The sequence below is a fragment of the Typopeltis vanoorti genome, chromosome 19, assembly GCF_054136105.1.
Source record: "Typopeltis vanoorti isolate ZY-2024b chromosome 19, IOZ_Tvanoo_1.0, whole genome shotgun sequence".
Taxonomy (NCBI): domain Eukaryota; kingdom Metazoa; phylum Arthropoda; class Arachnida; order Uropygi; family Thelyphonidae; genus Typopeltis; species Typopeltis vanoorti.
In genome coordinates this window covers 88,609,628-88,634,462 of record NC_143567.1, presented here as the reverse complement: position 1 = coordinate 88,634,462, position 24,835 = coordinate 88,609,628, and the positions used below count along the sequence as shown (strand labels likewise).

Here is a 24,835-nt window from a genome sequence, read left to right as displayed (position 1 = left end):
TTGGACGCATGTTGGAACGAAAGTACTAAACCAAAGAAAGATGAATGACAGTAAAAGTGAAAAGAATGATAGCGAAAGTTGGACGCATGTTAGTCCGAAAGTACGGAAACAAAGAAAGATATGTGAGAGTGAAAGTGAGAAGAATGACAGTGAAAGTTGGACGTATGTTGGACCGAAAGTACGGAAACAAAGAAGGATGAATGAGAGGGAAAGTGAGAAGAGAGGGTCGAGAGTTAGAAAGTTAGAAAGATTTAATGATAGAGTGAATGTGTCGCGAGGTTCAGAAGGTGAATTGGATTGGATGAAGCAAGAAATGAAATGGATGCGGAATGAAATTAAGAGAATGCAGGTCAAAACTATTAAAATAAATCATGATGGCATGAAAGAGTTAACAAAAGATGAGCGAGTGGCGTTGTATGGCGACTCCATTATTAAAGGTGTGCTAGAGGATAAAATGCACAAGGTATGTTTTCCAGGCGGTAAAATGAGTAGAGTGATTGAGGCATTGAACATGAGGCGGGAACGAGCAAAAGAGTTAATTGTATTAATTGGAACAAATGATTTGAGAGAGAACAAAGAGCATGTCAAAATGAATGTCAGGAGACTGCTTGGAAAGATAAAGGAGAATAGTGTGACAGGAAGGGTGGTCAGTGTGTTGCCTAGGTATGATTGTGGTGAAATGAGGCGGAGAGCAAGGATTATGAATGATATTCTGGCTGAAATGTGTGAGGAGATGGGAGTACAGTTTGTTAATGTGTGGAATGAGTTTGAGGGACGAAGTGAGCTGTATGGGAGCGATGGACTGCATTTGAGTGGTTATGGTGTGAGTCGCTTGGAGAGACTGCTGCTGGAAGGTAGAGAAGTGAATAGAGAGAATGAATCAGATCAAGAGGGGAGTGATGTGGAAGAGCAGGAGAGTAAGACAGGAGAGATTGAAGGAGTGGAAATGAATGTGGAAGTGAGTGGTATGAGTATAGATAATGAGAGAATGGGTGTGCAAGAGGAGCAGGGAAACGGGGAGGCTCAGGGTGGACAGGGATACACAGCGTGAGAAAGGTGGATGCTCCAAGAGGAGGTGAGAGAATGTGTAGGCAGGAAAGTAATGGGATGATCAGGGATCAAAAGGAAACAGATGGAATTGCAAAGGGTTCTAAAATGAAGAAGCAGAAAGGGAAATGGCCCCAGTCCAGCATGGAGAGATCACATCGAGTGAGTGGTATCAGTGGAACTAGCTGTAGATCCAGAAATGAGTTGTTGTGTTTGTATACCAATGCTAGAAGTATAAGAAACAAGGCGGATGAAATGGTTGCACTAATTGCGTCTGTGCACCCAGAGATTGTCGGAATAAGTGAGACATGGTTAGATGAGGATGACATCCTGACAGGAATAGAGATGGAAAGGTATGATGTGTTTCGTGAGGATAGAAGGGGTAAAAAGGGAGGGGGAGTGCTATTGATGATAGAGAAAGAGTTATGTCCATACAAGGTAGAGATGCAAGGGGGAAATGGGGCCAGTGGTTTTGAGGCAGTATGGTGTGAGATAGAGGTGAATAGAATCAAATACTTGGTGGGATGTTGTTATAGACCTGGTAATGTGGATGGTGGTGATAGTGAAATGTATAGTCAAATAAGCCAAGCAAATAAGAAAAGGGTGATCATTATGGGTGATTTTAATTATGGCAATATAGACTGGAATGAAGAGATAGCAACTGGAAGTAAAGAAAATGAGTTTCTTGAGTTTTTGAGGGATAACTACCTCAGACAGTATGTAACAGAGGGCACAAGAGGATTAAGGGTCTTGGATTTGGTCATCTCATCGGAGGATGTAATTATCAATGAGGTATCAAATCATCCACCAATTGGTGAAAGTGACCATGAGGTGATTACTTGGGTGGTTGCCAGCAGTGCAAGGACCCCTGTGAAAAAAGGGTATATGTGGAACTACAAGGGGGGTGATTATGAAGAGCTCAGGAGACAGCTTGCAGGTGTAGCATGGAATGAGGAGTTAGCTGGAAAAGAGATCAATGCAGCTTGGGGGATTTTCAAAAAATATTTAGTGGATGCAATGTCTAAATGTATACCACGGGTGAGAAGGTTAAATAAGTTAGGTGTGAGATGGATGAATAAAGAGATTAAGCATGCAATACAGAGAAAAAGGGCATTGTGGAGGCAGCATAAGAGAAGTGGAAGTAACCAATTTCATGAGTTCTACAAAGACCAGGCAAGGAGAGTGACTTGGTTGGTGAGAGTAGCTAAAGAGAGGTATGAACAGCAGTTAGCTAATGAAGCTAAAAAGAATCCTAGGGAGTTCTTTCGATATGTAGCCAGCAAAAGAAAGAATGATTATGGAAGGATGACATTGATTGGAGGAAATGGTATAAAGACAGCTGTTGCAGAATGTGTGGTGGAGATACTTAATGAGCAGTTCATAAAGATCTTTCAATCTTGTGAATGTGACTTCATGGAGAGATTAAGAGCAGTTGATGATGGGGAGGAGAGACTGACTGTAAGTGAGCAAGAGGTGTTTGGGGAGTTGAGTAAACTAGATGTAAATAAGGCTGTGGGACTTGATAATATATCACCACGTATTCTGAAGGAATGTGCCAGAGAGTTGACACCTGCCTTGACATATTTTTTTAATACGAGTCTTGCACTTGGTCAAGTCCCTAAAGAGTGGAAGGAGGGCAAGATTGTGCCACTTCATAAAGGAGGTGATCGAACTCAAGCATCAAACTATAGGCCTATCTGTGTGTCGGGTGTTGTGGTTAAGTTGTTGGAGAAGCTTGTGAGAGCTAGAATCCAGAGTTGGGTTGACAACAATGGTATAATCTTTGATGGACAGCATGGATTTGCTAAAGGGAGGTCGTGTTTTAGTAATCTACTTACTTATTACAATAAAGTGACTGCTTCCTTGGACAGAGGAGAAGGATACACAGTAATATACTTGGATTTCGCAAAAGCTTTTGATAGAGTGCCTCATGATAAGTTGACAGTCAAACTAGAGCAGATGGGGTTGGATATTAGATTAGTGCATTGGATTGGAGACTGGCTATCTGATAGGTATCAACAAGTTGTGTATGGGGGTGCAATATCCAGGAAAAGGAAAGTCACTAGTGGAGTGCCTCAGGGATCTGTTTTAGGGCCATTACTATTTAACTTGTATATTAATGATATTGGCGAAGATTTGGATGGAGATATTCAGTTGTTTGCAGATGATGCAAAGTTGGGAAGAACCATAAAGAGTAGTGAAGATGTTGTGGCCTTGCAAGAAGACTTGAATAAATTGAGTGATTGGGCAAGCAAATGGGGGTGTGAGTTCAATGTTGCAAAATGTAAGGTTTTAAAATTTGGAAAACAAAGATGGGATGCAGAATTTATGCTTGGTAAGAATATATTGTTGGAAGTAGAGGAAATAAGAGATCTGGGAGTGATAGTGGATAAGGATCTAAAATTTAGGGGTCACATCGCCAAAATTGTGAAGACAACACAAAGACTTCTGGGAATGATGAGGAGGACACTGACGTGTAGAAGTAGGGAGATTCTTGTTCCATTGTATAAGGCTTTGATTAGGCCACACATGGACTATTGTGCCCAGATTTGGTCACCTGGTTTTCAGAAGGATGAGGAGATGTTGGAAAGGGTCCAAAGGCGACTGACTAAGGTAGTTTTTGACCTCTGGAATGTCGAGTATGAGGAAAGATTGAAAAGATGTAATTTGCAGAGTCTAGTGGAGAGAAGGAAGAGGGGAGATATGATAGAGACCTACAAGTTGGTAAGGGGTTGCTATAGGATCAATGGTGGAGAAGTTCTACAGCGAATAGTGGGAGATCAGGGGAGAACCAGAGGTCATCCCTGGAAACTGTATAAAGAGGGTGTGAGTAGGGGAGTGAGAGGCAGGTTTTTTTCGTGCAGAGTTGTGAATGATTGGAATGCCTTGCCTGAGAGTGTGGTGTCTGCAAGGAGTTTGAATGTGTTTAAGACCCGGTATGATGAGATGTGTGTGAGATAAAAGGACCTCCTAGATGAGTCTTTGACTCCATGAGGTCTTGTTTAATAATAATAATAATAATAATAATTTGCAGTTTTACTAATTATTCCAACCTTGGATAATTAGTAAACATCTGCCTAATATTTGAAGCAAATTTTCCCAAGTTAGTAAGGGAATTTTATTAGTTAAATATAATGGAGAAAGAAAAAGAACCAAAAGCAGTCTCTGAGAGTTATATGGTAAATGAAGAGAAGATTTTTTTTTATGGAGAAGAGTGGCTAAGCAAAGTGCTTGGCTATAAAGCATTGAGAATGAGAAAGAGTTTTCAAAAGATATGTTGATAATAGATAAGCTGCTGATGAGTGAGAGACCTCTTACAAAGAGTCTTTTGATTTCATGAAGATCTGTTGATAGCAATAACCATCATCATAATGCTAATTAAGGATATAGACCTTATGATCCAGGCTCATTTTTAATCTAATAGCCTCTTCTGAGATCTACCCAGCTTTCTCTTCCCAATTGGTTTATATTTTATCAATTGTTTAAGATAGCAGATGTTGGCCATTCAGCTTGCATGTTCTATTCAATTTTGTTTATATTTAATTAGTTTTTTTCTCTTATGAATTTCATATTATTTCTTTTAAAATAACTTTATTCCTTTTTTTGTTTAATAATGTGTATTTTGCAGTACTTCACATGAATCTCATTTCAGTTGTTTTTATTCTTTAGCTTGTTTGTTTATTGCTCATATTTTACTGCCATATAATAATATAGGTACTGCTAAAGTATTGCATATATTCAAGTGTGTTTCTTTTTGTACAATATTTGGATTGATCATTCTATTTATCAGGCCTATAACCTGTAAAATTTTAAAGTTTTTTAATTTTGTCTTTTTCTCCTTCATATGATATTTCACATCTAAGATAAAAGTTCTTATGTCTTTTATTATTTTATTATGAATAACTATTTTACATCTAACTGGAGTTTGTCCACAGAACATTTTTTAGTTTTATCTATGGATATTTTCATTCCAAACTGTTCTACTATAATGTTTACATAATAAGTTGCTCTTTGTAAATTGTTTTCCTTATCTAATATTATTACCTGATCATCTGCAAATAATAATGTATTTATTTTATTATTCCAGGAAATTTTTATACCTGGGTTATTTAAAGTGTTACACTGTATTGCTATTTCATTAATATAAATATTAAAAAGTGCTGGAGATAGAGGACATACCTGTCTTACTTCTTGGTTTATAGATTGCTTTTTCATTTATTTTTGTTTCATTTATCTTTTTATTATATATTCAGTATTGCCTGTAGTAAAATATTATGTATATTTATTCTTTGTAATGTATCAAACAATGTCTTTTTTACTTTATCAAATGCTTTTCATAGTCTATCAACAAAAGATGAGTTTCTAAATTAAATTCTTGTCTTTTCTCTAAAGTAATTTTAAACAGGGATTGAAATAAATATCCAAAAGAATGAATCTTTTTTGATACTTGGACAGTTATTCCAGAGTGGAATGAAATATATTTTTTGTAAATATGTTTCTATCCTACTGAAACAATCGATGTTTAGGCTCTAGCATATCTATCTTTGAAGATTTAATCCAGAGGAGTGAAATTTTTTTTTTGCTCCAGTATATCATTTTTATATTAGGGCCAATCACTCAATATGTGGGTATTAAATGATTACGAAAGGAAATGAGATAATACCAGCTACTTCCACACAAACTTGTGCTTGAACTGCTGATACAGTTACTGTGCATACCAAGGATTAAAGCCTTCCAGGAAGTTCTTGGTTGAATAAAGGTACAAGAAAGTGCGATCAAATTAAATTATGGAAATCTAATCTCATCTTCTCAACATATAACGTAAGGACACTCAAGAAAACTGGAAAATTTTTTGAGCTACTTAGAGGAGCAGAAAAAGTCAGCATAGACATTATATGTATACAAGAACATAGATGGAGAACTGACAATCATGAAGTGAAGAAAACATCATCAGCTGACAAAAAATGGAGATTTATTTATAACTCAGCAAACAATGATGGTACTGGAGTGGTTGGAATAATGCTCAAGAAGGAACTAGCAGAAAAAGTAACATCAATTGAAAAAGTGTCTGAAAGAATTCTCCTCATAACCATAAGCACCAACCCAAAACTGACGATAATATCTACATATGCTCCTACAGAATGTGCTCCACCAGAAGACAAAGACACCTATTATAAAGATCTTTCTGAAACTGTCATGAACATCCCAGTTCACAATGTCACACTCATTGGTGGTGATTTTAATGCCCAACTTGGTAGACATTGCCAATACTACTAAAAACGTGGGGAAATACACTTATCATGAAACCACAAATAATGATGGACATTCTCTTATGAACTTCTGCAATAGTCATAACATGTTAATCACCCAAACCAAATTTCCCCATCCAAAAGGAAGACTGTAGATCTGGGACCATCCAGATGGTTCTCATTCCCAAATAGACCACATACTAATTAATGAAAAGTGGATCAGATTAATCAAGAACTGTCGAGCATATAACACGGTTGAAACTCTGACCACAGAATAATCAGTGCCCACATTAAACTTTCACTAAAAGCCTCTAAAAATAACAAGCCTAAAAAGAAACAATACAACTGGGATGAACTAAATAAGCCACAAATTGCAGCATCTCTCCACAGCACATTAGAAGACAATATGGAAAACATTCTTAAAGATCCAATTAATGAAAAGTATAAGGGTATTATTGAAGCAATAAACATAACATCCAACAAAATTCTTGGAAACAGCAACAAAAAAGACTCGGGGAAAGTTGGAATACCCCTGAAACTGAAAAATATATAGATGAAAGAAATAAAGCAAGGAAACTCTACTGCTTAAACAGGAATGAAATAAATAAAGATAAACTAGTCATTTTAAATAAGGTCAATGAACTGATGACCAGAGACAAAGAAAATCAAATAAATAAATACTGCGAGGAACTTGAAAATTATAATAAAACTGGGGATACTAGAAACACTTCAAATGATAAATTATATCTGTCACCATAAAACAAAAAGAAGTGGAAATTTTGTCACACATGACAAAAATGGTAGACAACTATCAGTAAATTCAAACTTGATGAAAGAATGGAGAAACTACTTTCAAGAATTACGGAATGTTGATAATCCCCAACATTCAAGTCAGCTAGCAGACCTGCATCTAACCATCACTCTACCAATAAATTGTGAAGACTTCACTGAAAAGGAACTAAAAATGACAGTAGATCAAACCAAAGCAGGAAAGTGGATTTGCTCTAATTCTGTCAATCCCCAAGGATTGACGGAATTAGAGCAAAAGCCTTCAAAAATGCTGGGTTTTTGCCATAATGAATCAAGCTTTAAACACTGGAATAATACCTCAACAATGGAAACAAGGCCTTATTGTCCCTATATCCAAAAAAGGGCAGTCTTAATAGAATGGATAACTACAGAGGTATTACTTTGCTATCAACCACAGTTAAAATCTACAATAGGATGATACTCAATAGAAAAGAACCTTACTTAACACTACTTTTAAGAAAACACCAAGCTGGATTTCTCAAAAAACAATGTAAAATAGAACAGATACATTACATCAGAAGAATCATAGAAGGTTCAACTTACCAATCATTTTAACCTTTATAGACTTCAAAAAAGCCTTTGACTCCATTAATAGAGATGCAATGTTTAAAATACTCAGCTTCTATGGTCTACCCTCAAAACTCATACAAGCAATCACAGCACCTTATAAAGATTACAATGCTATAGTAATCTTTAAAACAGAAACATTAAATAATTCCAGTGACAACAGGAGTCCTGTAAGGTGATGTACTAGCACCTTATTTGTTTTTAATATGCTGGGACTACATCTTCTGGACCATCAACACAGAAGATCTTGGTTTTAACATTAAAACATCCACCCACACCATGCAAATAACTGATCTTAGCTTTTCCGACGATGTTGTACTTACTGATACAGAACCAACAAATGCACAGAAACATCTTAGTCTACTAGAGGCATAGGCTAAACTTATTGGTCTGCAGATCAACATTCAAAAGTCCAAAGTATTCTCAATAGGTTGTGAAAGCTTTATACTTCATATCAACAATAAACCCTTAGAAAGAGTAAAGGACTTTCAATACCTTGGATCGTACATCAGCAATACAGAAAATGATATCAGAAAACGTAAACAGCCTGCTCTAGGCTGTTTACGTTTTCTATAACAAACTCTGCCCCATCTGGAAATCATCATTAGTATCATTAAAGACAAAAATAAGACTATACCATGCAACCAGTAGATCCATTTTCTTGTATGGTTCTCAAACCTGGACTATAAGCACCAAAAAAACTACAGATCTAATTAACTCGTTTGGAACTACATGTCTCAGACCAATCCTTGGATACACCTGGATGGATTGCGTCACCTAAATCTGGCTAAACAAGAACCACTTGTCAGTATAGTCAAAAAACTACAACTCAGATGGCTTGGGCATCAACTCAGACATCCTGAAGTCTCCCCCTTTTTGGAATCCCTCATCCTGTACAAACCAGAAGATGGCAAACGCAGTAGAGAAAGACCATGCAAACAATTTTGGCAATACATATGTGAAATCATCAGTAGGCTGAACTGCAAAACTCTATCTGACATCTACCAGTTAGCTCAAGATAGAGAGACTTGGAAGACCATAATTTGCAATACTTATTTCTAATATAAATCTCTTTTCCCTTTTCACATTGTATCATATTGTGAATAAACTATGTATGTATATCGTTTTTGGTTTGGAGCAAAAAATTTCACTTTCAGAAAATAATGTCCATCTGAAAAAAAAAACATATGTTATATATTTATTTTTTAACTAAGAATTCTACTATATTTGTAGCATGTATTCAATAAACTAATACCACTGTAATTTAGCATAATAAATTTAGTTTAATCCTTTATCCAAGTGTGAGCAAACAAAGTTTGCGCCCGAAAGTATCTTCAGGACTGGAGTAAGGTGGTACAACACTGGGCAACTTGTTGCAAAGGTGGAGCAAGATAACATCACTCTTATCTCAGTATCTCCCATTATGCAAAACACATCTCCTCGCAGATATGTATAATGTTATGCATTAAGGGAAGAGCCACTACCTAGACTAGTTTTGACCTTTATTGAGGTCTCTTCAATGGGAGCCAGGCCCAAGGTGGAGATACCAGGCAGAAGCATTAGCAAGGTCATCTCTACGTATAGGAGTTGCCAAACGGTGTGCCACCTTTTTATTAAATTACTCTGGATTTAGAGAAAGATGTTGAAAGTTTATTTTTCACTTGGTTAGACTATAATAAATTTAGTTTAATCCTTTATCCAAGTGTGAGCAAACAAAGTTTGTGCCTGAAAGTATCTTCAGGACTGGATTAAGTTAGCACAACACCAGGCAACTCGTTGCAAAGGTGGAGCAACTTTTTGCTCACACTTGGATAAAGGATTAAGCTAAATTTATCATAGTCTAACCAAGTGAAAAATAAACTTTCAACATTTTTCTCTAAATCCAGAGTAATTTAATGAAAAGGTGGCACACCGTTTGGCAACTCCTATAGGCAGAGATGACTTTGCTAATGCTTCTGCCTGGTATCTCCACTTGGGTCTGGCTCCCACTGAAGAGAGACCTCAATAAAGGTCGAAACTCTGCAAGGAGATGTGTTTTGCATTATGGGAGATACTGAGATAGGAGTGATGTTAGCTTGCTCCACCTTTGCAACGAGTTGCCCGGTGTTGTAAAAATTACCCCAGTCCTGAAGATACTTTCAGGCGCAAACTTTGTTTGCTCGCACTTGGATAAAGGATTAAACAAAATTTATTATAGTCTAACCAAGTGAAAAATAAACTTTCGATTGTAATTTAGTAGGTTTTCTTTTATCCCCTTTTCTAAATATAGGTATTGCTATATTTGTCCATTTCCATATATTTTATTTAAAAATTTTAATCTCTAATGAAATTTTTTTTCCAGCAAATGTATACACTTTAGAGTTTTTCCCATCTTCCCCTACTGATTTACCATTTTTTATTTTACTTTATTTTACTAAAGTTTGTAAATTTTTGGTGTAAATTATTTATTTTTATGTTAATGTTATCTCTTCAAAAATATATGATGTGTTCCCCAATTTTCTTACTTGGTTTACTGAAATTATGTAGTGATAGTCAATAATGAATTGACTTACTGGCTGATTTCCCAGTGGAATTTTTATTAAATATGCGTTTCAATACATAGTTTGTTTTGAATAGATACTTGATATGAGAGAGAGCAATTCTTATATGTTGCACTAGATACCTCATAATGCAGAGCACACATTTTTGACAATTATTATTCTTTCATTATTAGTGCATAAATTTTAATGCATCTGGTTTTGTGAATCTGGTTAGGTCCGGGGTCGGCAACCTTTTGAGTCGGAAGAGTCAAAAATTACAATTTACAAAATTTCAAAGTTTTTAAAGAGCCACAAAATTTTAAAAAGTTTTTAAAGAGCCACAAGATCTTATTGTCTTCAAGGCATTTTTGCACGACATTCGCTATATCTTCCCCTCTAGTTTGTTAGATACTACAAATATTAGATACTTAGTTTACGAGTAAAGGTGTTATGCCCAGCTATGCCGAAATCAATGAAAATTGCCAAACATATAAACTTCCGAGAGCTTCCGACGGACTGACGACAGTGACGATGCGTGTCACGGGGGAGGGGTGCGGTGAAAAGCGAGTACAAGTGGCTGAGAGAGAGAATCGGTGCCTAATCCTCGTTAATCGATTCAGAACGATTTTTAAATTTTTTTTTTGATAAAATAAATAATATTTGCGTATGGAACTAAAGAGCCGCAGCTTCACATCCAAAGAGCCGCATGTGGCTCGCGAGCCACAGGTTGCCGACCCCTGGGTTAGGTCAAACTCATTGCATTTGTGTTGTTGCCATGTGTAAAGTGTGAATCTCAATTCCTATGAAGATTAGAAATAAAAGTTGAAAATTTAGAAACTGTATAGACTAAATCTGATGGCATTTTTTGTTCAGCATGATGATTTTATGGCATTATTTCATTTATTTATGGCATTGGTAAAAATACTTTACCGATGCAAGTCAAATATTTTACTGCAATAATTTTTTTTTTTTTTTTTTAATTTGAATATATAAAATGTAATTTTACAAATTATGTTAAACATTAAATAGATATACAATTGGCAGTTTTACTAAACACCCACAGATGTTGAACAGAAGACAGTTGTCACAAATCCTTAGGGTAATATTTAGAGGCCACATGCATATGTAATTTAGTGCATATGCTTTTAAATATTAACCCCTCCCTCCTTTTTAACCGACCATGATGTCTATAGATGTCCAGCTAAATCTGGATACGATTTTGTAACACCTATTGAATAACACGGATAAGAAGTGCAATTTGGTCTCACTATTTCATCCACCTCGGCCAGTAGGGAGGTTAATATTAGGAACTGTTAGTGATCATGAAATATTTTGGTTGCATTTCTTATTGTTGAAGTGATTTAGTTTTTTCTGTAAAATAGTCTGTTTAATTTATTAGAGAGAGAGACTTAATAGCATTTTCTGTATAAAATGTGTTATTTACTTGAACTCAATCATGGTATATTTAATTAAATAAGTGACTTTTTTTTTAGTTTAATTGAAAAGACAATAAGTGAAACAGTTACTGAGCATCTCTTTGGGCGAGAGAGGAGCCTTGGAAATGAAGGTAAACAACAAGATTGCAGGTTTCTTCTGTTAGGATTTTAATATTCATTGTGCATAATTTTTTTTTTAAATTTGGATTTTATTAAATACTAAATCACCATTTAGCAGCTGAAAAATTAAACTTATCTAAAATATATAAACCATTTATATATTTCATTAAATGTGATGTAATTCATAAATAGAATCATTACATAAAATAACAATTATGTAATGATTCACTTTATGAATTACATATAGTTTTGTTAACCAGTTGATATTAAATGGTCAAAGCTACTCTTGAATCTCTTTGCTATCCATTCTCAGTATTTTTCCAATCCATTCCTATCTGTTTGTATTTATTTCACTGGTGATACTTTCATTTGCTCAGTCCATTTATATAATTTATTGTTTTTATACATTAGCCCAAAATATTTTTAATATTTCATGCACATGCTTTGTTTGAAAGCTATTTAGTTTATCTTCCTATTTGTTGGTCATTTTCCATATTTCTGATCCATGTAATAATTCAACCTATTGAAGATCAGGTATTTGAGTTGATAGCTCTGTGATGTGCATTGGATGGGTAATTAAAGCAAATGCTTCTACATCTTTTCCAGCTTTGTCAGTGGATTTGGAAGAGGGGAAAGCCATTTGAAGATGTGGACATTGAGATCATTAGGAAGTTGATCTTGCTGTTTGACTTCCAGCAATCCAGTTACCCAATCTTCAGGGATAAGAAGTCAGAGATTAGAATTGTTGTCAGAATTCGGAGAGCAGTAAACAAAGCAGATGAATATTACTGAAAAGAGCAAGGAAACCTTAAGCCAGTAGAAGTTCAAAGCAGAAAATTCTAAATTTGACATTCTCTTGTGAGTATTGAGATCTTACAAAGATACAGCTGCACCTTTGTGTCAAAGGATAAATTGGACAGTTAAGGTGACCTGTGTTATAGCTGCAATTTGGGGTTCTCTCATAAATAGAGGGCTGTTCTTAAATATCTGCAAGTATTATTTATTTATATTGGCATGGATGTTGGTGTAGTGGACTTTTCTAGCCTGTGAAAATGTTCTCCCTGTTTCCGTTTAAATGGAGAAGATTTTGGTTTTCTAGCATTCAGCGGCATTTTAGGGTATCATTCACACTGCATAGAAAATAGGGGGGGGGGGGTGAGTCCAAAGCCTCTTGCTCCAGAGACCAGAATTTTCATCCTCACTTCATTGTCTGCTCTTCCAGTCTTTTAAGATTATTCTGAAGAGATTTGAAATCTTTACTACAATTTACTTTTCTACTGTATTTTGCATCTTCAGTCAAGAGAGAAATTTTACTATTAATATGGAAACTTGAATCATTGACAGTTAAATAGTTAGATAGTTTCCCATTAAACTCTAATATTTGTAATCTTCCTGTGAATTAATTATCCATTTAACTTATTGTTGATACCCAATTGATACATCTTTATCTGCAGTTTCATATGTGGAATACTGTCAATGGCTTTGCTGAAATTGAAATAAATCACAGCCATTACAACAATCCACCCCCCCTCCATTCTCGCTTTCTCTTCTAACCTCTTTATAAAAAAGTTCAGAGATTTATCCAGATCAGCAGACCTGATATGAAACCATGATTCATACTGCTAAGATTTATTGGACACAGTTTCTAATTAATTTTTCCATTAGTTTACTACAACTCCTATGAGACTCTCTTGTAGTTTTATACAGTGAGCTCCCTGCTTCTTATGGATTGGTATTATCCATGGGAATGATGGATGGGAAATTTGCAAGGAAATTTGATTTTTTCAATAAGTCTCTAATATTAGTGACTTATTGAAAAGTGATCATAAATAATTTAATTTATCTGTGATTATACATTTATTTACTACCAGTGGTGATATTTCATTTCTGTATGCAACCTTTGATTGCCAGACATTTTGAAATATCAGTAAGTTCCTTATCCTATCTATTAAAATTTTTCAACAGGTATTGTTATCATTAGACCTCCAGGGAGTCGAGGACCCATCTAGAGAGAGATCATACATCACTCACACCAGCTGTCATACCTTCTCTTAAATTCATTCCCACTAGATGCACTCACTACTTCAACAGGCAAACTATTCCAATCACTCACAGTTCCGTGAGAGAGAAATCCTAGTTCTTATGCCTTTCTTAACAGTATGCAAACTTAATTTCCATGGATGCTCTCTTGTCCTCTCCCCAACTTCCACATAACAAAAAATTTTATCAACACAGTTCCTAATAACAGCTTCTCAAAAGTTTATAGACCTCTATCATATCCCCCCCCCTCTTTCTTCTGTCTACCAATATCTGCAGTCCACATACTCTTAATCTATCCACGTAATCTACATTCTATAATCCCAGTATCATCTTTGTAATTTTTTCAGCCTTTTTGCAGCTTCTTTATCACCTCTGAACCCAGCAGAAGTCAAACAGTTGGGGTGCAAAGTTCAACTCTACCTCCCTGGGGTGTTGGGAATCCTAACCATTATTGGACCTGGACCCAACACCACTAACAGAACTCTGGCGAACACTTTAGAACCTTCGTCAGGAGAAGTGTATATGCGAACACAGCAAAGATGCCACTACAACAACAGAAATGGCCTGAGTCCTGCACGGCCCACACACTCACCTTTCTACGGCGGAAGTAGGACATTAAGTGAGGCCAGGAGTGCTAAGAATCTTGCGGATGAAAACAGGCCGCCTCTTAAATCTAAAATAGCAATCAGTACCCTAAATACTCTAACTTTGGCAAGAGACTACAGAATAGATTTATTAATCAAAGAACTAATGGATTATTAGTTCTTTGATTAATAAATCAAAGAACCAATATCAGCTTTGATATCCTGCTAGTGAATGAAACAAGAAGATTGAAAGAACTGACAGCAAGATGGTACAATGGCTCACAGAGATACTCTTTGGAGCATCCTCAAACAATGGCAAACAAGGTGGAGGGAGCTTCATTGTTAAATCTAAGCTCACCAAGTCAATTCTTTCTTGTAACATCATATCTGAGAGAATAAATGTACTTGTAATTGAATAGAGAACAATATAACAATAAAATTAATATCTGCTATGCTCCAACATCTGTAGCTGATAATCAAGAAATAGAAAATTTTTACATGAACTTGAACAGGCATTAAATTACAAGTCAATATACACATTCGTTGGTGGTGATTTTAATGCCAAAATAGGAAATGGAAAAGAAAACAAAAAGTTTATAGGACCATATGGCCTGGGAGAAAGAAAGAGAAGAGGAGAGAGATTAGCTGAATTTGCTGCAGCTGAACAACTCTTTATCATGAACACTTTTTTCAGCAAATACCTAGGAAGATGGACTTGGCAATCACCGAATGGAGACACAAAAAATGAAATTGACTACGTTTTAACAGACTGTAAAAGACTGGTACACAATGTTGGTACAACAAGCGAAACATACTTCAACATAGATTCTGACCACAGACTCCTCAGAGCCATTATAAGAATAGACCAAAAAAAGAACAACATATCAGGGCAACATCACACCACAAATAGACTACCAGGAAGTACATAGAAGAGACCGAATGGGCTATTAAGAACTGTAATTACATAAATGGTGACTATATTGAATTTATTAATAAATTCAATGAGTGCACTAAAAAATCAGAAATTCCTGTGGAAGAAAATAGAACAACTCTCACCTCAAACTATAGAACTACTGAAAAAGAGAAAAGAACTGAAGAAATCTGAAGAAAATTTTCTAGAATACAAAATTATCTGTAAGTTACTAAGGAAAAGAATTCCAGAAGACTACAAAACTTTCAGGATACAAAAACTAAGAGAAGCAGTCCTGGCAAAAACCAACCTGAAAAAAATAGAGAAAGACTTAAATTTTAGCAGTCAATTTCATCTGCTTTACAGGATCAAATGGAGAAAACATACTAATAGAAAAAGGATAGAAGAAATTGTGCAGAATTTTTATAATGATCTCTATGCAACTAAGTGCCAAGTTTCAGAACCTATCATTCCAAAACCAAGCAATATACCAGATCTACTTCCAGAAGAAATAGAACATGCCCTTAAGAAAATGAGTAAAGGTAAAGCCTCAGGACTTGATCATGTTAAGGCTGAAGAAATCTAACAAGGTGGACCAATTATTTTCAAAGCCTTGGCTACCAGATTCATATGATACTTCAAAGAAAGAAAGATTCCAGAGGAATGGAAGACCTCAAAAACCATACTTCTTCAAAAAAGGGAACAAGGAAGACAAAAAACTATCGTCCCATCTGTCTACTCTCTCACATATATAAAATCATGATCAGAGTAATACTGAACAGAATCCAAAACACTCTCGAAGACAACTCCAGTAGAGAACAGGCAGGATTCAGAAGAGGCTTCTCTACAATAGATCATATCCAGGTCCTTTCACAACTAACAGAAAAATTTAGAGAATATCGAATCCCTCTATATTTCATCTTTATTGATTTTAAAAATGCATTTAATACCATAGAACACAGTGCAGTCATCAGTGCCTTACTGGAAATAAATGTGGACCCTATTTACATCCACATGATAAAAGAAATTAACAAAAATCAGACCACACAAATAACCCTATTTGATCAACCTATGAATATAGATATAAAGAGAGGGGGGTCTGCCAAGGTGATGTGATCTCCCCAAATCTATTTACCAGCACTTCAGAATACATTCTGAAAAAAAAAATAGACCTAAATGGAGGAATAAGCATAGATGGTAAAAAACTACAAATTCTTATGTTTGCCAATGATCTAGTACTGATATCCCACAACCCAAAAGACCTAGAAGAAATGGGTGAAAAAATATACACAAACAGCAGTAAGATAGGCTTAGAAATGAATCTAGAAAAAACAAAATGGATCAAAAACATCTACACAAGTGACAATCACTTATGTATTGATAACATCCCTATAGAACAAGTTGACTCCTGCAATTACTTGGGACAAACAATAAAAATGAATAACGATTTATCTGAAGAACTAGCAAAAAGACAGAAAGCTGCATGGCTATCATTCAACAAACTAAAAGAAACACTGATCCAAATCTTGACATCTCTGTGAAGGCAAAACTATTTAATAGTGACATTCTTCCATCACTCACATATGGATCAGAAACATGGAACATGACAAGAAAAGAAGAGACTCTCAGAATACTCAGCGTGCAATAGAACACAGGATTTGTAACATCGGCAAAATGGAACATGTTAGAAACACAGAACTAAGAAAGAGATCAGGCATAAAAGATGTGGTAACTGCAGCATATGAAAGCAAGATGAGATGGGTAGGTCACATAGCCAGACTCAGGGATAAGAGATGGACATATAGAATACTCAACTGGCAACTAAGAATAAAGAGAAAACCAGGAAGACCACCTACAAGATGGGAAGATCCACTAGTAAAATCTATGGGTATAACATGGAAGATAGAGGATCGAGATTGATGGAGGCATCTTTGTGACCTGCACTCATGGAGAAATCCTGAGTGAAACACAGGTCCATCAAGGTAATCAGCAAATTGCTCAGATATGATCTCCCTTTAGTAAACCCATGCTGTTTGCTGCAAAGTATTTCTTGTTTGTCCACCCATTTCTGTATGCATGTTCATATCAACTTCTTTAAAATCTTTACAATTACTCCAGAGATGCTGATAGTTAGACACATCATTCTTTGCGCCATCCTTGTGTAATGGAATCCGTCCCAATTGCCAAATTCTTATCCAGGTTGTACAACAGCTGTACAACCTCTTTCTCATGCACCTTTGTCTCTTCATCCAATGTAGTACTGGCACTGTACAGTATCTTACATACACTAGGTTGATAGATCTTGGTGAAGTGAGCACTCATTTTTGAACTACCTCATCTGCTTCTGATACTAAGGTACTGTCTACATTTTTTCCATTATTCCTGTTGAAACAATTTTATACATTGAGGAATTCCACAGTTGGGTCTAGCACACTCAATCTACTTAATTTACTTCCATTGCTCTGACTATATGTTCTTCACTCTCAGCTCTAGGTCCCTCCATGTTAGGCACCTGCTTGTGGTTGGAAGGGACCTGCCAGTGATGGTACTGATCTTTTTCATTCTTCCTCTTTTGCTTTGCTTCTTTCCTTATTCCTTGCCATACTTCTTCCAAGTCTTTTTTGCTATCCTATCTTCCAGCATACTGGGATCCAGTGCCTTGCTGGCTGGCATGTTTGCTGGTGGTGTGACATATGGACATCTGGAAAGGGGATCATGGTAGTGTTGCACTACTTTTGCCTCTGCTTTGGCAAGATGGATGGTCCTGAAATCAGTTGATCCAGGTAACAAACCTGGATCAATCAGCTGGTGGGCTTGCGCAGTAAGTTTCCTTTCCCATGATCCGGGGGCATGGTCCAAGGCTTGCTGTTGTGCTTGTATAATGTTTTCTGCTCTTGAGTGCAATCATTGCTTGCCAGTCAGTGGACAACTGTGTGCAGCTATATGGGAGGTTGGGGTGCTCTGGCACTGAATTAAACTCCTCCTGTAAATGAACACTTCATCTTGTTTACTGGGGGCCCCTCAACAAGCCCCAATCAAAATTCAGAAACCATATTTTCATCAACAGAGAACTAAAATAAGACACAAAAAAACAAAAAAAATCAGAAGCTGCTATAAATACATCACTGTTCTTAATATTACACTCAGCAGGTGAACGTCCAATTGGAAAAATGTCACCCTTCTTCATCCAGAAGGGAGTTCAAGGGTCGGCAGATCTCTAGAATTTTAAAGAAACTGCATTCAGGAGATATGATTGAAACAGCTACAGTAGCACAGTCAGAAAAATTACTCCATGCAATAACTGTCGGAGGAATATCAATTACAATTACCCCACACAAAACTTTAAAATTTTCTAGAGGCATAATATCCAAGTGGGACCCTCTTTATGTTTCCGCTGTTCTTCTGAACTCAGGGACCAAGAAGTGACAGCCATAAGAAGAATAGCAATACATAGGGATGGCATCTGGTTCCCACTAGAAATATCATCCTTACCCTTAACAAACCAAAACCACCAACATCTGTCAAAGCAGGATATCCCAACTGTCTGGTACAGCTCTATATCCCCAGATCCATTATGTGCTTTAATTGTCAGAAATATGGTCATTCTCAAACTGCCTGTCTTAGCTCTGCCATCTGTGTCTGATGTTGGCAGTAAAGAACATGACAATAAAGACAAAGAGCAAAACATCAAAATGCTCTGTGAGGGAGACTGCCCAGTATACTCTTATGAATACCAAAGGGTGGAAAGACAAAAAAGAGATACCAAAGTTAATAAAGTAATGCATCACGTATCAAGAGGCAAAGAGTCAGTATACCATAACAATAGCAATAGCATCTTCTAAATTCTCTTACATTGGGAAGGCAACTGTAAAGAAACTGTCAGTTGGATCATTGGCAAGGATGTCAGTCATACTTTCTCACAACTACAACATTCCTGAAAAATATGATTTGCTCGCTATCTCCTTTGAGCAAATGAAAGAGAGATCATTATGGACTCAATCCTGAAGATATGCTAAAAAGGGTCCCACTGAATGAAAACCTTATTATTTAAAAAAATAATGGAGCATACATTGTATGGATGAAAGATATGCCTTCAGACCTTTCATTAACAGATGGCATGGATACCCTACTCCCCCTTAAGAAGATAAAACAATTAATATGCTGAGAACCCTAGAGGAAGTGGAATTGCTTTGGATATTTTTCCAGGAGAAGAAATGATGGGTACTGGCAGTCACAATCCATTCCCCCCCCCCAAAAAATATATATATATATATGATTAGTACTATTAACTCGGGGTTGGGATATGTTCATTTTTCTAAATTAACTGACTTAAAACCCGAGAATTATAACACAATGACATTTATTTGAAAAAACGCAACATGTTTCGTCAAGAAAGACTTCATCAGGCGATAAGAACATAGAAAGATATTAAAAGACACTGAAATTAACATTGACACACTCTAAAGCTATACAATTTCAAAGCCATAATATTCGACTGTAAATTACAGTTATTATGAGCTTGAACTATAGTCCGAGTTAAAGTTCTATTGTTGTATTAGATACTGGAGATCGCGTGATTCCACACACGCACAGGTGTACAACAATAGAACTTTAACTCGGACTGTAGTTCAAGCTCATAATAACTGTAATTTACAGTCGTATATTATGGCCTTTGCAACCATTTTCCCATTAATTAGTATGGGAAAATGGTTTCAGTTTTCAAACAATTGGTTTCTGAACAGCCTTCGGGAACGAATTAAGTTCGACAACCGAGGTTCCACTGTGTGTGTGTGTGTGTGTATATATATATATTAATTTTTCTAAATTAACTGACTTAAAACCCGAGAATTATAACACAATAACATTTATTTGAAAAAACGCAACATGTTTCGTCAAGAAAGACTTCATCAGGCGATAAGAACATAGAAATATATTAAAAGACACTGAAATTAACATTGACACACTGTGTCAATTGACACATTGATACAGTGTAATATTGTCATTGATGACAATATAATATTGTCATTGATGCTATCTGTTCACACCCCTGATCTTTCTCAGGGCTCGCATATCTGTGGACTAGTCTTTGGACAAGTGTTTTATTTCTAACCCAGCTCTCAGATCATTAAGTTAAAATTGCTTTGAACACTGTCTTGTATACAGCTAATTTAGTGTTTTGACTAATTTCTCTCTTATACCATATAAATTTATTCATTTGACTTCCTACCATACTAGCTTTGATTCTGTTGTCTCTTTCCATATTTACCATTTTCACTAAAAATCATGCCTAAGTAGCTGAAATATTTTAAAAGGTTCTCCATTCATGATGCAATTAATATTTTCAATGTTTCTGTCTATTTTCATTGTCTTTGTCTTGTTACTGCTGAATTTCATACTAAATTTATTACAACAGTTATTTAATTTAGTCAGGAAATCTTGCAGACTTTGCACTGGATTTATTTAAAAGTATATGACATCAACTGCATAAAGTAAAGAGCTGATATTAACATCTCCAATTTTATAATGTGATCATAATGTGATCCATATAGATAATGAATAACCGAGGGGATAATGTACATCCTTGTCTGACATCAGATTTAACATTAAACCATCTTCCTGTACTGCCTTCATTTCTAACTGCTGACTTACAACTCAAATAACAATTAAGTATTGCTTGATATAATGCCTCATTGACACCATATTACTGTAGTATTTGGAATCGCTTTTTTCTTGGCACCTTGGCATATGCCTTTTCCAAATCAACAAAACTTAAATACAGATCTTTGTTATATTCCCACGGTTTCTCAATTATTTGTCTTAAAGTGAAAATGTGATCCTGACAGCCTCTATTTGGCCTGAATCCAGCTTGTTCTTCACTAAGCTTCCTTCTACAATCCTTCTCAACTGTTTCTAAAGTATACTAACTTTGCCTAACTTTAACTAATTTAACTAACTTTGCCAGAAAATATAGCCGTTTGACTTTTCATCTTAATTATAGCATGTAAGAAAGTTTTAAAGCAAATAAAAGTTGAGCAGCTCTCAGATGTGAAACATAGACAAAAATACCCAAACATTATTAAAAAAAAATTAACGAGTTTGAGAACATGAACCAAACCTTGGAGATTCTGTGGCAAGCCTTGAAGAAAACATTTGATTCAACCAGAGAGGCATGGGGTGTTGTTGTTTGCAAGGATAGAAAAATCAAAACTACATGGCAGACACATGAAGTTAAAGAGGAAGTGAAGGAAAAGAAGAAAGCACATCGAAAGTTCCTGGTGAAAGTATGGAGTAATTACTTCGAAAAATTGCTAAATAAAACAAGCAGTGACAGTGATAAAAATCACTCAACAGACATGAAATAGGAATACATATACATGAGGTAGAAAAAATCAAAAGCCTGAAATGTGGAAAGGCAGTGGGAGTAGATGATATTCGACCAGAAATGCTCAAGTATGGTGGTATAAAAGTCTTGCATTGACCGGACTGCATATTTCAAAAGAGAGAAGACATCCTGGACAGAGGGGCGAATTCCAGATGATTGGAGTAGAATTACAGAGGTATTTCCCTATTAAGTGTTCCTGGTATGATATATGCAAGTATACATCATACCAGGAACACTTAATAGGGAAATACCTCTGTAATTCTACTCCAATCATCTGGAATTCGCCCCTCTGTCCAGGATGTCTTCTCTCTTTTGAAATATGCAGTCCGGTCAATGCAAGACTTTTATACCACCATACTTGAGCATTTCTGGTCGAATATCATCTACTCCCACTGCCTTTCCACATTTCAGGCTTTTGATTTTTTCTACCTCATGTATATGTATTCCTATTTCATGTCTGTTGAGTGATTTTTATCACTGTCACTGCTTGTTTTATTTAGCAATTTTTCGAAGTAATTACTCCATACTTTCACCAGGAACTTTCGATGTGCTTTCTTCTTTTCCTTCACTTCCTCTTTAACTTCATGTGTCTGCCATGTAGTTTTGATTTTTCTATCCTTGCAAACAACAACACCCCATGCCTCTCTGGTTGAATCAAATGTTTTCTTCAAGGCTTGCCACAGAATCTCCAAGGTTTGGTTCATGTTCTCAAACTCGTTAATTTTTTTTTAATAATGTTTGGGTATTTTTGTCTATGTTTCACATCTGAGAGCTGCTCAACTTTTATTTGCTTTAAAACTTTCTTACATGCTATAATTAAGATGAAAAGTCAAACGGCTATATTTTCTGGCAAAGTTAGTTAAATTAAGGGGATAAAAATCTCTTATTATTTTACAGCCAGTATGCGAAACTCTAAGATCGAAAACTACGATCTACGAGTTTCATGCCGAAGAACTATCGGCGAATCCAAGCATAAGTGACCACTTGGTAGTACAACACCAAGGCAACTCGAAGCAAAGGTGGAGCAAGATCCCTCACATATCCTTGATGTTTTCACATTATGAGTTATATTTTCACATTTTCACAAATAATGTTTTCACATTATTTCACATTATGATATTTTCACATTATGAGAAAATATCAAGGATAGTGAGGGATCTTGCTCCACCTTTGCTTCAAGTTGCCTTGGTGTTGTACTACCAAGTGGTCACTTATGCTTGGATTCGCCGATAGTTCTTCGGCATGAAACTCGTAGATCATAGTTTTCGATCTTAGAGTTTCGCATACTGGCTGTAAAATAATAAAAGATTTTTATCCCCTTAATTTAATAACTTCACCAGAAAATATAGCCGTTTGGCTTTTCATCTTAATTATTATATAATATATATGGGCACACCACTCTGGCATTCATATAGTGAAGGTATGTAAGTTCTTTTCACTTAAACTTTGATATCATCCAGGTGTACCTACTCACTGATGAGACCTCAAAAAAGGTTGAAACCGTCTGGGTAGTGACCTCTCCTCATAATGTAAAGCAGTATTACATCTCCTAGGAGTTGTTTTCACATTATGAGAAAATATCAAGGATAGTGAGGGAGCTTGCTCCACCTTTGCTTCGAGTTGCTTTGGTGTTGTACTACCAAGTGGTCACTTGTGCTTGGATTCGCCGATAGTTCTTCGGCATGAAACTTGTAGATTGTAGTTTTCAATCTTAGAGTTTTGCAGACTGGCTGTAAAATAATAAGGGATTTTTATCCCCTTAATTTCCTTACATGCTCTTCTTTCAAGTATGAAATTCAATTTTATCCTGCTTAAGACTAATTTCAAATCCTCTGAACATTCTAATGTCCTGCACCCGTGAGAAAACACCACTATGAACAATAACATAGTCAATGAGACTTTTCTTTTTCCTTGCACTTTCTCTCCATGTTTGTGCACATTTTTATGTTAGAACATTGTGTTAGTAATAACCAGTCCATGTCCTGAGCAGAAATCCAACAGGTATTTGCCATTATTATTAGCTTTGCTCTTTTTTCCAAATTTTCCCAAAATATTTTTGTATGTTTGACAATCATTTCCTACTCTGCTATTTATATCCCCAACAAGGGTCAACTTTTCCTTTTTGATTATATCAGTTGCTTTATCTAAAGCCTCAAAAAATTCCTCTCCTTCTACCTGAGTAGAACCTTCTGTGGGACCATAGGCACAAATAAGTCTCATTGTCCAGTTCCCCAATCTGATATTTGGCCACATCACTCTACTTGAGACTGCCTGCCATTCAAGAAGATTAGCCATGTATTTAGTGTTGAATACTATAGCTACTCCTTTTTTTCCCCTGGTTGTTATTATCTGAATATAACATTTTGTATTTATTGCTTAGAAAGATTTCACCAGTTTGTCTTTTTTGTTTCAGTCACCCTATTTTTCTGCTGGTTCCATTTCTTTGCCATTCAGACTTCTTATGTTGATAGTACTGATGTTGAGTTGGGATGTATTTCAGAATTTGTTCCAATAGCTGATTTTTTTGCTTTCGCCCATTTAAACACTCCCCAGCTAGCATGAAATATGTTGAGTGCATGCCTATGTATATAAACTAATGAAAACAAAATTGCTTATCTTATGAAGCCAATACGCTTCTGCTTGCAGGAAATGTACCTGAAGTGGAGTGGGTTCTGAGTCTGTAATGTTGCCATTATTCATAAGGACAGGATAATTGATGGTCCTGCCGACAGAGGATCACCATCCTTGTGGGCACCTTCCAACAAATCCAAATTAACACCAGCATAGAAGCAGTTGTTATAAGACTGTTAGTTGGAAATATAATAACAGTATGCTGCATCTACCTTCCTCCTGCCACAAAGATTTCTTACCATCATCCTTACTTTAATGATGATTTAAATGGACATGACACTCTGTGGGGGGTAGTGCCTGAACAAACATCGGAGGAAGAGTTGAGTGTATGCTTGACTACAACAATCTCTCTCTCTCTCTTAAACACAGGAAGCAACACCTTTTAGATGTTGCACAGGTGACAATGGAAAGTATTGGAACATCCTTATTCATTGGATATGAGCCCTTGCAACTCTGACCTGTTCCCCAAAATGAACGAACCCCTCGGAGGTCTGCAGTTTCGTGATGTTCAAGAGGTTCTTCAAACAGTAAGTCTTAATA

General features: G+C 36.0%; 1 protein-coding gene across 4 annotated transcripts in view; it reads left to right on the top strand.

The window, feature by feature from the left end:
- Positions 1-24,835, top strand: part of LOC150096320 (protein FAM13A-like) — a 486,855-nt gene that overhangs the window by 208,659 nt on the left and 253,361 nt on the right. For all 4 annotated transcript variants that reach the window (XM_090408854.1, XM_090408851.1, XM_090408853.1 and 1 more), the window contains exon 9: positions 11,686-11,759. In XM_090408854.1, coding sequence (XP_090264980.1) covers positions 11,686-11,759 — 74 coding nt within the window. The remainder of the gene's footprint in view (positions 1-11,685; positions 11,760-24,835) is intronic.